The 14,979-nt window shown below is 34.0% G+C and overlaps 1 protein-coding gene across 1 annotated transcript; it reads left to right on the top strand.

Moving 5' to 3' along the window:
• The first annotated feature begins 1,658 nt into the window (after window positions 1-1,658).
• On the top strand, window positions 1,659-13,774 carry LOC126841643 (G-protein coupled receptor Mth-like). The gene is made up of 6 exons (XM_050578224.1): window positions 1,659-2,406; window positions 5,405-5,940; window positions 7,972-8,050; window positions 9,291-9,472; window positions 11,513-11,690; window positions 11,754-13,774. Exons 1-6 carry the CDS (start codon window positions 1,736-1,738, stop codon window positions 12,046-12,048), a joined length of 1,941 nt encoding a protein of 646 aa, XP_050434181.1. The 5' UTR covers window positions 1,659-1,735; the 3' UTR covers window positions 12,049-13,774.
• Window positions 13,775-14,979: the final 1,205 nt, after the last annotated feature.

Here is a 14,979-nt window from a genome sequence, read left to right as displayed (position 1 = left end):
AAAAATATCAAAGCAAGGAATTCGACACCAGCAACTCTGCTAAGATGGCAAGTATGAGTTCAATGTGAAAATAACACAGTTTTGCTAGGCCCAAACCGTGTGAGAAACAGGTAAATATTATTTTGTCTGCAAAACAATATTTTGCTCTAATGTCTAATAAATCATTATCTAATGAACATGTTCATCGGGGAAACGTGAGTCAAGGCCTTCTCGTTGGGCTATTTATAGTGTACATATATACAAATATTATTGTTTATACAATATAATATGTGTTTTTTTATTCAAATTACCCAACGCGCTGCTTGCGACATATCAGATAATGATAATTATAATATTTTTATTGCTTTTATTATACAAAACGGCTAGTTGTCCAAGTCAAAGAAGTTTACCTACACTTGCCGGTGACGTACGAACAGAACTTGTAAGCAAAATTCGAAGAACTCGTTAAAAATTAAAATACATATAATTTATAACAGCTCAAGTACCTACTTGGATAGGAAAAATAAAACAGAAATTTACATATAACCGGCCCGGTTAGGCAACTCTCGAAGGGTTTCGAGTACTTTGGATCATTTATGATGTGTACCAATAATATATAACGGTTTGGCCTAACCTAACCGACACAGTAAACGATGGGATATATTGAACAAACGCCATAAATAATAACGCCGGGCAACTCGAACGTTCATTGTGTGTGCTTAACTAATCGGTAATGTATTTACCGGTCACTTTAGACGACGTTTAATAGCTTTATGCCGGGTTTATTGCATTCGAACGGCCCGTTAAATTAATTAGTTCGGTTATTTGTCCGTTTGTCGTAAATCGTACAAACACAACCGAAATGGTTGAAAAATCCTCCCCCTTTACCCGCCAAGACGGAGAAACCACCCTAAAAAATTCCAACAAATGTTCCAGATTTAGTAGCAAGTAACACTTTTGGTTTATTTTGATTTTTCCCAATGAACGAGGTTTGAAAATTGCTCTGAAGGTAGTTCAAGTAATAATTGTACATTACCGCAAATAAAAATGTTATCAAAAAGAATAATATTGAAATGGGTATGTCCTGCAATCTAGTATCTTTTATCTAATCTATTATCTCTAATCCATTATCTCCATTAATTCACCTCCATAATCCTCCTCCTTCATTCCTTTATACTCATTTATAATTCTTTAATTCTCTTCCATACTCTTCCATAATCCCTCTCAACTCATCTATAATTCCTTGATACTCTTCCATACTCCTACATAATCCTTAAGTAGTCGTAGAGTGGGACTAAAAGGAGGAGCATTTAAGTCAACATAGCACAAAATAAATATCTCTAATTGAGGACCTAAGTAGCACATACGATTGGCTATATGAGCTGTTTATCTCTCTACAAAGGAAATAATTTAGTATCTTTTTTTATTGATGTCTTATTAGTACCTTTTTTGTTAATTTAAAATGCAATTTAATTACGAAATTAATTTAAATTACAACAATAATTATTAACGTGTATTAACGTTAATTAGAAAAAAAAACAAACGTTACATTTTTGTTTTTGTTTAGAGGGCGGGGCGGCGTCGCTGTTGTCCAACTCGATTCCCCTCTTCCTTATTGCGAGCGCCACTGGCCGTCGCCGCCGCCACTAACGGACGTTTCAGTGTCGCAAGCACGCCACAGCCGCAATACTACCGCCGCGCGACGGCCTTGCACGCGTCGTCCAGTGTTTGTTGCGGTTGACAGTGTGTTGCCGCGATGGACGCAGTCAGATTGTGCGTGTTAATAGCGGTGTCCGCGTTGGCGGCCGCCGGTGTCCAGCGCGAAGAACACGACGCCGACGGGCCGCCGTGCTGCAAGACGGCCGGCAGCGAGTTGTCCAGGGCCAGTTGCCTGGGCGCGGTGGCCGCCGACGGGACCATGTGTCGGTTCCACGAGATCGTGCCGCTGAACGGACAACAGGCCCGGGCGACGGGCGGCTGCGAGAACAGTACGGCCGGTCCCGTGCTGGCCGTGCGCAAATGCTGTCCGCCGGGCCAGTGGTACGACGCGACGCTGACGATGTGCCAGCCGCTGCGGCCGTCCGCCGACGACGGTACCGAGTGGCCGTCGCTGGTGGACGCGTTGCTGCGGCTCGACAACGGCACGGCGGCCAGAGTCAACGAAACTTGGTCGGTCGGTTACAATTACGGGCCGCCCAAGTGTAACGATTCCGAAGTGGCCGTCGACTTGAGCGCGATGGACCGTATCGCGGACGACGGCCGGCTGTTCGCCGGCCGACCGGACGACCCTTGCGTGGACTTCCTCAAAGTGACCGATCGGCCGCCCGGCAAACTGGTGGCACGCGCGTGCCTGCCTAGGAAACACCATTGTCGGGTCAACACGTGCGTGAGGAAGTGCTGCCAGTACAACAAACGCATCGCCAACGGGCAAGTGCTTTAAACTTAACCTGACTTCATTTGACTTGGTTTAATTTAATTTGTATTTTTATACAAAACATAAACCCCCAACACGCTTTTACGGCAGCTGATAACATAAAAAAAACCACTTGTAATAAAATTTTTCCATAATTTTGTACTTAAGAAACAGTAGGGTCCAAGTGCAAGTCCAGTACTCAGATCCTTTGTCAATATCAATGTAAAAAGAACTACAAAAATGTATAGTTAAAAATTACCTAAAAAGTAAATATTCATAACTGGCTATCGACCGGTCAACTTTTCGGCGAATTTGTATTGTTTAAAAAAATTAATCATTAACTCATACTTTCCATTTAGGTCTAAAAAGAAAATATTTATATTTATATAGTTTTATAAATGATTGGGGTTTTATTAAACTACTATAAATCGTTATTTGTATTTAGTTTTCAAAAGTGAAATAAATAAAAGTGTTATTAAAGTATAAAATTATCACAATAGCAAAATTAGGTAGGTACTTTTTTTTCCATCACAAAAATACAATGTATAATCAATCATACAAAGTATGTGAAACCAAATAACAGAATTTTCTTATTATATGATATTTAGATTTATTTGTTAGTTGTCAAAAAAAATGTTTTTTTTCCGGGACTATTTAAACCACTGGTGTGCTTTTGGAGTAATAAATCGTCTGCGGTTTAGGCAACGTTAACTGAACTGTTCACTTCAGGTCAGAGACATTAGGCCAGCAACAGCAGATTAATTTCATTGGGAAAAGCGAGCTCAGGTACCTACTTTTGTGTTGCTGAACTATAATAATTCATTATGCTTTATCTCGGGTCTGCAACTGATATCCGTAACAGTGTTTATTAAACCTCATCCAGTTCAGGTTCGAAGTTAGGGGAAGAGCTAGTCACATCCGATTTGGTGGCCACACTCTTTAGCTACCCGGAAAATGGTTTTTCTTGAAAAGTATTTTTTGAAAACCGTAAAACATAAAGAACTCCACTTGGCTTTTCTCCATAAAAAAAAAAACCATTACCAATGTAATGGTGTTTGCGCCAATGATTATTTTCGTTGCTTCGTGTCATAATAATAATAATAATAATATTATATTTCAATGTTCGATGCGGTTTCGTTTATATAAAAAAAAAACAAATAATGATATTTTTTTTTTAATGAGGAAGAATAGACTTGAGTGGGATTTTGGGATTTTAGCCTATTATTGCTTAATTATTTTTAGAGTAAAGTGGAAAATAAATGCTTGAAAGTTAAAATATACCTAAGTGAATACCATTTTCCTTAAAATTGTTTAAACATACTATCTGATTGACTATGTTTTGTCCTGTATGCATTTTTGTTTGATTCATTTCTACTTGGCATGTATTTGTTACATTACACCGTCAACATGGTTAGCAAATGATTTAATAACAGCTGTCGAGCACATCAATGAAAACGCCATTACAGTGACATAATGCATAAAAGTAAGAGGCATCTTGTCCACAAAGTCAAATGGTGTTTCTTTGAATTAGTATAATTTTCTGTGTTGGGCTTGAACATTTTACAAAAAAAAAAAATTGTTCATATGGCTTATTGAATACAAACATTTTTTTTAGCTGTTATTGAACCTCATTAGAACTCAAAAATGATTTAGATGTTTGGTTTTGATCTGGCAATAGTAATATTTAAAAAAAAACGTCGTATAATGTATAAATGTACATTATTTGTCCGCTACACTGTTCTTTAAAAGTACAAAAAAAAAATATACTTAATTATTATTTACCTATTTCACACCGTCCCGACACGTTTAACACACACTTTAATTGGTGTCCGGCGGCTATTTCTCATCAAACCGACACCGACCTAATGTATTATTATTATTATAATTATAATTGCCGGTAAGTAAGTATTGTGTTAAGTATTTTTTTTTTTTTTTTGTTATTAACGTTAGAGACGGTATGGATCGATAACGAAATCGCTCCAGGCGCGACCGCACAGTTTGTCCGATCGGTGGTAATATTAGCTGCAAAACGTCCATTAATAATAACTATTATTAAACCGAATTCGTTGAATGTTTAGTAGGTAAAAAAAAAAAAAAAAAATTATATAAATATCATCTTTCCGTCGAAGCAATGACATTGGATAACGACGTACGTCATGTCTTATGGCCGTATTGAATACAAGTGATCCAAACACTCAATATCACTTAAACTTGTTATAATAATATTGTGTTTGATATTTTTTTTTTTTTAATGTCAAGGGTATTTATTTTTTTATAGAATATTTAATTTAATTGATTGAAAACTAATTTAAAAAAAAAAACCGTCGAATTTAATTATATTATCTCAAAAACAGCTTTGAACAGCTCGAACGTTAATTTCGAAGTTCCCACCTGCTCAAAAAACAATTAGATTTTTTTTTATATTAGTATTAATACAAGTCCGGCACGAAATGGATTTAAAATATATGCATTGTACGTACTACATAATAATATAGATACTGTAATAATAATTTGTCAGAAGAATTTTGAGTTGAAAATGAAATATCCCAATTATGAGCTTATTAAAGAGCTTCATTTGCTTAATTAGTAGTTCATTCAAGGTCAAACTATAACACTTGAAAGAAAAAAAAAATCTCTTCAGTTCAAACACACTGCTAACGTGACAGATGATTCGTTTAGATTAATGAAGGCAATGGGCTTTTTTTTTTGTTAAGAGGTAATATACAAGCGATGACGATGAGTATGAACAATACAAATACGAGGAAAATGACATTTGATAAGTGTGAACCGTGAATCACAGACAAATGAAATATCTGGCATCGTCGGCCAAAATGTCAATATGTCTCTGATAAACTCTGACAAATTGTCTTTTGCTTATTTTGTGGTATTAAAGAACGGGTACGAGTTGTCATCGAGTTATCTAGATACTGTCACCCCAAATATGCTGTTCTTCGGTCTTGTAAACGAATTTATCCGTTGTAATAATATTAATCCGTTTTGTTTTCGTTACAGAACTTGCAAGGCGACCGCGGACGTGCCTTCTTTTCGACCTCCGATTTTTCGCCTGGACGGCAACGACTTGATCCCGGCAAACGGCACCGTGTTGGCGTTGTACCGGTTGGCCTGCGACGAACGGTTCAAAATCGACGGCCCGTTCGCTGTGCTCGCCGAAGACGGCGGCGGTCTGCTGGTGGTGAACAACAAGCGCAGGACATATTCGCCGGACTCGTATTGCGTCGAGTACAACGCCGCCGGTGACCTCGGCTTCCAGTTGGAAGCGTACGTGTGCTACAACGGGCCGCGGGAGCTCGGCACCGAGGCGGACGTCAGGGGCAGCTCGAAGTACGTGCTGAGCTCGTTAGGAATAGTCCCGTCGATCGTCTGCATGGTGATCACTCTGCTCGTGTACGCCACCCTGTCCACCCTCCGCAACGTGCACGGCTTCTACGTGATGTGCTACGTGGCGTGCCTGCTCACGTCCTACGTTTGTCTGTTGATCAGCAGCTGGATGACCGACCACCTGGACCCCGTACAATGCACGGTACTGGGTAAGGCGGGCAATTACCTGATTTGCATATTTTTTAAACGTTCCCCGGGATGTCTCAAAAACAATGTGGTGGGGTTTCAAACGGATGCATCACAGTGGTCTGAAACGCAATTTTAGGTGGAAAAAACTTATATCGATCAAATTTTCCTCAGATTTTGTCCAAAAAATTATAAAAAAAGTGGTACTTAATGTATTCGGGGTCAAAGAGTTGAAAATTTTGTATCAATTTTTAAATTCACGTATAATTGTAAGATGCAAATAAACATAATATTTTGTTTTTAAATTGAAATTTAACTTTCGTAAACTTCATATGTTTCATAACTTAAATTTAATAATGATTTTACGTCATTGTCCAATTCATTTTTTTGGTATGTTGCAAATTGAGGAAATATATGGATCTGAAGTGACAAGTAATAAGTGTAGAACGTCTTCGTTTTGAGCTACTCTACTAATTTTTCGCGAGTGATGTTCGCGATAATTTTTATAGTCTTTATTTCGAGCTTCCTGTGCTTCCTCGGAAAGTTGTCCTTAAAAATGTTCATATTACATTAGTTAATTATAATAAAGTTTATAATGGCTTTTACACCAAAGTCTTTGTAAAACCAAAGTAAACTTTAAAATTGAATGGTTGACTAACTTAATGTGTATTGCGGTTCCCATTTTACATTTTCATACCATGCCCTCGAAATTTCAAATAAATAGTTTCTCGATTTTAAAGAATGGGGATTTAGTGGACCTCTATTTTTTAATAGCTGATAAAAATCATTATAAGAATAATACCGAGAATCAGTGTTATTCCAATACAAATTGTCGTCAATTTCAGAATCATTTATTCCAACACTGCCGCTAGAGCTACCTACAAAAAAAATTATTAAAAATACAGATGCAAATGGATGCAAACCAAATTTTGGGATCTGGTACTGAAGAACAAGTACTATATTGTGTATATATTGAATAACGATTATTATGGGTTATTTTTTAGTTATACGCTTTGAAATATCAATATTAACATTTTTTTACTACTTTTTTAACTTTGTTTCAATAGTAAAATAATAAATATTTATAATATTAATATGAAACACTTACCTAAGTTTTCGAATTCATTACTTATATGAAACTAATTCAAAAAAAAAAAAAAAAAAGTTTACCTGTGTATAATATACTAAAAAAATGTAATGTACAATCGGTGAACGATTCGACGTTTGTGAGCGCGTTATTATGTTTTACTTATCGCTTGCGCCGCTTGGTAATGTTAATATTATCTGAAATTCTATTCTTTTGTTATATAGAACTTATATATAATGGGTTAATAACATAAAATACCTATTTTTATGAATTTTAATAATTGACTTTATTCCACCTAAATTAGCTTTTAGACCACTGTGGGATGTAGGTTGTGAAGTATTGGACCTACAGCGCTCTGGTAGGGTTTGGATGAAAGAGAGAGAGTTTTCAAGTTTCCAACGACTGCCTTGTGGATATCTAGCGACAGAGACATCCAGTGGCAGTCGTTCGACACTTGATCCCACTATTCTTCAAAGCCCACTATTCGTTTCGAGACACCCTGTATATATTGTATATAGCAGCCTAGGTTAAAAAGCGGAGATGAGAATGCCGAGATAGACGAGTGGAGTGACTGGGGAGGATAGAATAAGAAATGAATACACAAAAAGGAGTCTAGGAGTTGCATCAGTTGTGTGGAAAACGAGAGGGAATGGTTTGAGATGGTTCGGTCGTGTAATGGGAAGGGACAGTGAGAGGTGCTGCTATCGTAGCTACTTGTTGATTTACATGATATAATTTTAAAGCAATCGGTGTGTAAAAATATCATGACCAAGTGTTCAATTATTTACTGACGTTGCTGAGTCTTCAGAACTAGTATCCGTATCACTGTCCGTATCCATAAAGATTATCATTCTCCCTTGTGTACTAATAAAGTATATTATTATGTTAGCTCAACATTATTTTAGGAAAATAAAATGTGTAATTAATTTTATCCAACGATTTGAAAACTATTTTTTTTTTTTTTCAGGCTACGTCACTTTGTTCGCGTTCCTAGCGGCGTTCGGTTGGCTTAATGTAATTTGTTTTGATATCTACTGGGTTCTCAGGTACGTTATACGGTTTGCATCAGAATAAAAAAAAAAAAAAAAAAAACGTACAATGTAAACGCTCAGAGCAATTAAACAGAAAGCGTCCGTGCGACTGTGCAATTACTATTGCTGTAGTTTGAACGAAAAAAAAAACTCATTTGCTTATAATAATATGTATACATAATTTTTTTTTTTTAATATAGTAAATACTGCTGCGCTAGTGTCCGTCATAACATAACGGTATAATTATCTAAGTAGAAGCGCAGTGTCTATTTAAATATCCGAGAAATTGAAATAGATAATAGTAGTATTTTCGAAAGTACATCTGGTTCAAAAAATCAAATCCATCGTATAGGTAGTATTTATTTGAATGTCAATCTTGAAAGTAACTAATATTTTTTCGGCTTAAAAAAATGCACAAGTCATTAATAATAGTTTTCGCGGTAGGTAAGATTTAACCGACAAACTACAATAAAATAGGCGCCGGAGTAAATAACATGTCGAAAACAATATTAATAACTAAAATGTTACTATGAATTTGAAGATAACAATGTGTATATGTATATTGTATATACACATCCGACGGGTTACGGATGAGAAAAGATTTTCGCGATAGCCAAAAATGTCTTAATAATAGCCATCACGGTCGATGACTAGCTAATGCATTGGCAATACGTCCTGTATAACACACTGTTATTGTAAAATTAAATAGAGGTTTTCAAGGTTAGGTCACTCGAAAACTAATGTATTTTACCACTTAGGTACGTTTTATCAGTAGGTGTTTTATATTAATTTTACTACACAACCCTGCGTTTTCACATTCAATTAAATACCAAGCGGCGTGCACACGTGCACGCGCAGAAGTCATTTGTCATTTGTTTTAATTGTAATACAGAAATAGTTATGTTAAAGGTATAACATTTTTTTCTCTATTTTATCTCGAGTAGACGTACGTTAGAAAATGATTTACATATATATATACTTAAGCAAAACTACTTACAAAAGTACCGTTTTGTACAACACGTTTGGGTTTCCTTTTATGCGCCATTAGAGAGTAACGAATCTATGTAGTATGAATTATTTATCGGTTTGTAAAATATGCAATACTAGAATATGACAACTTGAAGTTGGACTTGTTGTTTGATTAGGAGACAATATGAAGTTTTTTTAAAATTTCATCGAGTTGGTAACAAATATGGCTTGGGTGGAATTGAGCAGTAAAAATAAATAAACTAAAATTTCACCATTTGACTTTTAGGTACACGAATTCGGTTCACAGGAAAACGTCCATTTCCAAACGGACCATATTTTACAACTTGTACAGCTGGGGATTCGCTTTGGCTTGCACGTGCTTCGCTTTGACCACACAATACTACAAGGATTACATCATTCCCGAGGAGTATTCGCCCGACATAGGCTTGGATAGATGTTGGTTTTCCAGTAAGTATTTCTGTGCTACCATTTTTTCGTTCTTAACTCGTTAAGAAACCAAACGAATTGCAATCCAGTTAAAAATTGCATAAACGACATACAAACATAATTCAAGAGATGTGTACATTTTTCACGTTTATACATAGCTACGCATAGTTACAACTACACTACAACTTTTTTTAAAGATAGGCAAATTAGTTCCAAATTTGTGAAAAAAATATTTTTTAAATAAAGTACTACCTAACGATAAACGTCGACGAACCAAAAAAAAAAAATAATACAAACACTATCCACTTAAAGAGGTGGACAATTTTTCATTTATTTCTCTTTTTGAGTTTTAAGACACGAGGTCTGAAAATTATACTCAAGGTAGATAATATTATGAATTTGGACTATAACATTCTTAAAACTCTGAAGTGAAATGTTTTTTTTACTAAGCAGTGAATTATAATTTGGCAAAAATAGGCCATTAGAAATGTTCAAAAAACAATTTTTTTTTTTAGGATCTCATTAGTATATGATTACTAGTGTAAATGTAAAATTTCAACTTAATAACAAGTGAACTAACCACATATGGGTTTTTCTGTTATTTTGAAAATAAAAATGCCGATAATTCATTCATTTTTTTTTGGCTATTGAAATATATAAAATAAAAAAAATAAAAATGCTTGATTGTTAAGTAACATATAAAGATTATAATATAAAAATAATTTTTTATTTAAGTCCCTAACGGTTATAAATCATAAAAAAAATCTAACGTTTTTTTTCAAAGACTTTAGTTAAAATTTACTCAATTTCGAAAATTCTTCGATTCTTTTTCTTGACAAATTTCTCAGCGATGATATATATGGATCAGATGAAACTAGTAACATATTTAAGAGATCTTCATTGGTGTGTTTTCAGTCTTTCCGCGTTTATGGTGTTCTCGAATATTTGTATAGCCCTTATTCCTGACCCCTGTGATTCTTCAGATCTTATCCGTTTAAATGAAATACTTGATTTCCCAATATAACTTTATATTCACTGATTACCTCCTCAAACATTCATCACGTCTAGTACTTGTAAATAACAATTTTACATATTGTGTTATTGTATATTTATTTAATTGTACACAAATAATTAATTTTCTATACAATTGTTTTAAAAAAACACCATTTTTTTATGGCAATATGATTTTTGTTCGTTGGAGATGCAACGGGACGCAATAAAAAGTTATATATTCTTATAGCTGAGAGCTTCTTCTATAAAATGCATATATTGGGTTTAGGGTGAAATTGAGTGAATTTTAACTGAAGTCTTTGAAAAAAAAAAAAGTTCGATTATTTTAATAATTCCGTTAGGGACTTTAATATAAAAAAAAAATTATTTTTGTTTTATAATCTTTATATGTTACTTAACAATCAAGCATTTTATTTATTTTATATATTTCAATAGCCAAAAAAAATTAATGAATTATCGGCATTTTTATTTTCAAAATAACAGAAAAAACCATTTGTGTTTAGTTCACTTGGCTATAACTCCAGTTAAAAAAAATGTTATTTTGTTGAAATTTTATATTTACACTAATAATCATATACTAATGAGATCCTAGAAAAAAAAATTGATTTTTTGAACATTTTTAATGGCCTATTTTTGCCGCCTAAATTTCATTCTCAGACAAAGACCTAAATTGTGATTTCAATAGTTGTCTGTTGATTGGACGGTGTTTTTCCAAAAACCGTCTTGTAGCAGTCAATGCTGCCATACTATTCCATTGTCGCTTTTCATAAGTAACCTATCACTCTGTCAAAAGTGTCTCTGAAAGAGTTAGCGGTGGACTTAAAGACAAACCAAGTGTGTGATGATAATAGAAGAATTTTGAAACTTTGTCGTTGAAGCATATTGATGATTCTGATTGATACATTTCGTTTTTTAAATGGACACCCTAAATTAATAATTTTAGACATTCCAAAAATAATGATAATGACTCATGATTTGCCATTGACTCCACTTTGCCGCTTTCGACGATACGGCTCAATACTAAGTACAGCTTTTCGTTTGTTTTTGCAGATAATTACCCAAACAGGGGTATTGTGGTGTTTTTTTTGTTACCCTTGACAATCATGTTGTTGGCCAACGTGGTGTTATTTTTGATGACCGCCATACACTGCGTCAGGATAAAATCGGAGCTCAACAAGTTCAAACGGTCCGACACGAAAACCAAGAAGTTCCAAGCCGAAAAAGAAAAGTAAGTCATCCGGATTTGTTTTTTATGTATATATTTTCAACCCGCTTAACGCTGTCTAAACAGGTTTGTGATGAGCATCAAATTATTTTTGGTCATGGGCATATCGTGGATAGCCGAGGTGTTGTCCCGGTCGTTCCCTCAGCTGAATTCCATTTGGGAGATTATGGACTCTGTCAACACCCTGCAGGGCGTGCTGATATTCTTCATTTTCGTGGCCAAACGCAAAGTCCTGAACGACTTGAAAAAGAAACTGCACAAGACATGCGACAGCTCCAAAGACTCGACCAAGGTGTACACGGTTTCGGGTTCGTCGCAGAGCGGTGGCAGCAGTGTAAAAACTAGCTTCAACAACTTTTAAAGCAGCTACGTACAAAGTTACCGCTGGAGAGAAAGCAAATTTCCCTGTCGGCATCAGAGTCTGGATTTAGAGTACTGGATTATCATTCCTTAGTTGGGGGGGGGGGGGTAGCAAATATTATTGTAATCAACCATAACATTTCGCACGAACACGACTTATGGCATAATGCAATTGACTGTTTTATCAGCTGGTTCTCTTGCCAGAGTTATCCAGAGATTATCGATTTTCCAACAACACTATCCCATTCCCATGATATTATCCTATCCCCATGACTATAACCTCGCAAAACCTTAATATGTAAAAACATGTTGATCGGTGTTACTGTTTGAGGCTATTCCAAAAGACAATTCGTAATCGTTCCGTAACCGTTAAATATGTACATATATTTTTTTGAAACAAATACAAGACACGTTGCAAGTAGAGTTCAGGATTGATTTTTTAGAACATTTTTTTTTAGGGACGACTGAATGATCACAATCGTCTAGGTTCATAATCGAAGGAGTTGATAACGTTTATTTAGTTATTCGATGCTAACACAAAAAAAAATAAGCCAATTTATAGTGTTTATTAAAAATTTAAAACGTCCTCTCAACGTTTCTTACAGTGAACCGGTTTCAGGCGTTGACCATCAGCGGTGTTAAACTATTCTAAAAAACTTCAGCTGTTAACTTAGCCAGTCCAAGTAAATAACAAAACCATAGGCCCCCGTCTTAAACAAAAAATAAACTAACCGAGTTGGAATAAAATTGTTTGTGTCACTTTATTGCACCATGTCAGCAACTTGTAAAAATTAAATTCGTATCTCATTTATTTATATTTCTTCGAACATTGTGTGGATAATGTTTGCTTACTTCTTTTTTTTTTTTAAGTCTTGTATTTTTTTATAATAATTTTGTATGCATATAAAATAGCTTAACTTTATTGTATTTCTAACCATTCCGCTTATGATTACTGTACACCGATAGTGTTAAATTATAAAATAACATATTGTATACACAATTACATGCACTGTGCAACATTAGTATTATTGTTATACAGTTATTATAAATCACAAGTTTGTTTTTTTTTTATCAAATTCACTCACTATTATTGGGTTCTAGTAACTACTATTACTATTTTTGTATTTACCTACCTATACATAATTTTTATATTTATACTTATATATCAAGTGCACGTTTGTTTATGCACCAAATTTTTAAATTATATTTTATCTTATACTATATGTATGTCGGTAGCTAGTCATTATTGAAAATAAATATGTGTGTGTATAAAAAAAAAATGTATTTTAAATTAACTTCAGTCGATTGAAGGGTTGCATTAGTGGAACTCCATATATTTTTATATTTTTACTAAGTTAAAAGTCCAATGGAAGTTGTATAAAAAAAAAACAGATAAATGAGGAAATAATCTCATAAATAACTATTTGTAAAGAAATTCTTTTATGCCTCGCCCAAAAAAGGAATATTGATTTTTCTTATTGTTTATTGGCATACTAAATAAAGTTTATATTAAGTGTCGCCGAATATTTTAAAGCTTCTTATATCATATAGTTTTGATTTGTTATACTGCATATAAACAAAAAAAAACCTATTTGTTAGTTATAATGTGTAAGCTTTATAAACTGAGATATATTTACACAGGTTTTTACTAAGGGATGATGCCACATTGTTATGTTCCTACATTATAACAAAGCTTTTATTATTATTACATATTATAATTATGTATTTATAGCCTATTTTTGTTTTAATCTATTTTTTTTATTATGTTTGCAAATTTAAATAATACGTTTATCATATTATTATACGTTATATTTTAATGTAATCATTTTTATGTTTTAAAATGATATATTTAACTAATAATCTGATGAAAAAAACCTGAAGTAAGTGAAATGTATATTGACCAAAAAGTAAGTTACTGCTGAAATACACGGACTTATTGGGGGGGTGGAAATAAAATATTGCACAGGCGAAAGATACGCCCCCTGAGGGTTAGGTAGATAGCAGGACGGTTATGTGATTTATGTAAACAACAGCTGTTGGATAGGTCCAAGAGGGTTGTTGTGTACAAGTAATAAAGTACTATATGCAATGAATATTTCCCATGGCCGAAAGAATAATAATTATTGTGGCACAATATTTTCATGCTTTTCAGGTGAAAAATAAAAACCGTTAATTATAATTAATTTCAAACCGCTTCATTATGATATTATTTGTATCTGCATGTCGTTTAACATTTGGGTGTGGCGCCCATTGCGACGTTATAAAAACGTCACCCCAAATAATGTAAGCAAGGTAAAATAAATCTATTTTCGTGTCAACGTTCTACGTTAGTTAAAATTAATTGAAAAAACGTTATATTTTCACGGTATCTTCATACTTAAATCTATAGTGACCTGTCTGTCCTTGCCTTCGTGTTACAGAAACCGTTATAATGTTTTGGACAACTTTCTTCACATAATATTATTGTACATAAATTAGCGTATTGAACCAAATACAGTTGAAATGTGTAAAGAGAAATAATTACAGTGAGAATACACACACTGCTATTCCCAAATTAGAACTTCAATTTATTATTGTCTATCTCTTCCTAAACAGCTAATGAAACGATTTCAATAAAACTTGAAATATATAATTGTGATAGTCTGTAGCCACACCTGTGGGGGTTATCTTTATCTAAATAAAAACTCAATCTATTATTCCAAGGTCGACGTTTTAATAACACCTAGCTGGTTCATAGAACGATGAACCTAATATTTTTTTTTTCGTATAAACGACAAACACAATTTATTGTTAATATTACTAACAATCAACCTAACCTTTCTACTTTATTGTTATCATTACCAGCATCGTGTTTCTGTAGTAACTGTTTCTCGCTAACTGTAATTATTGTAACAACATAAAACAAATTACCGTTATGATACAAACTATTTTA

Source organism: Adelges cooleyi, unplaced genomic scaffold (assembly GCF_023614345.1).
Source record: "Adelges cooleyi isolate 19-005CV unplaced genomic scaffold, UGA_ACOO_1.1 ACOO_flye_CR_arks_rails_tigmint_CR_PRNA_40, whole genome shotgun sequence".
Classification (NCBI taxonomy): Eukaryota; Metazoa; Arthropoda; class Insecta; order Hemiptera; family Adelgidae; genus Adelges; species Adelges cooleyi.
This window is presented reverse-complemented; position numbering and strand designations above follow the sequence as displayed.

Bases quoted from the DNA above. Each gene is read 5' to 3' on its own strand.
- LOC126841643 (XM_050578224.1), top strand. From the start codon at position 1,736: ATGGACGCAGTCAGATTGTGCGTGTTAATAGCGGTGTCCGCGTTGGCG. The intron at 5,941-7,971 runs GTAAGGCGGGCA...TTTTTTTTTCAG, and splicing joins CGTACAATGCACGGTACTGG to GCTACGTCACTTTGTTCGCG. The intron at 11,691-11,753 runs GTAAGTCATCCG...CTGTCTAAACAG, and splicing joins TTCCAAGCCGAAAAAGAAAA to GTTTGTGATGAGCATCAAAT.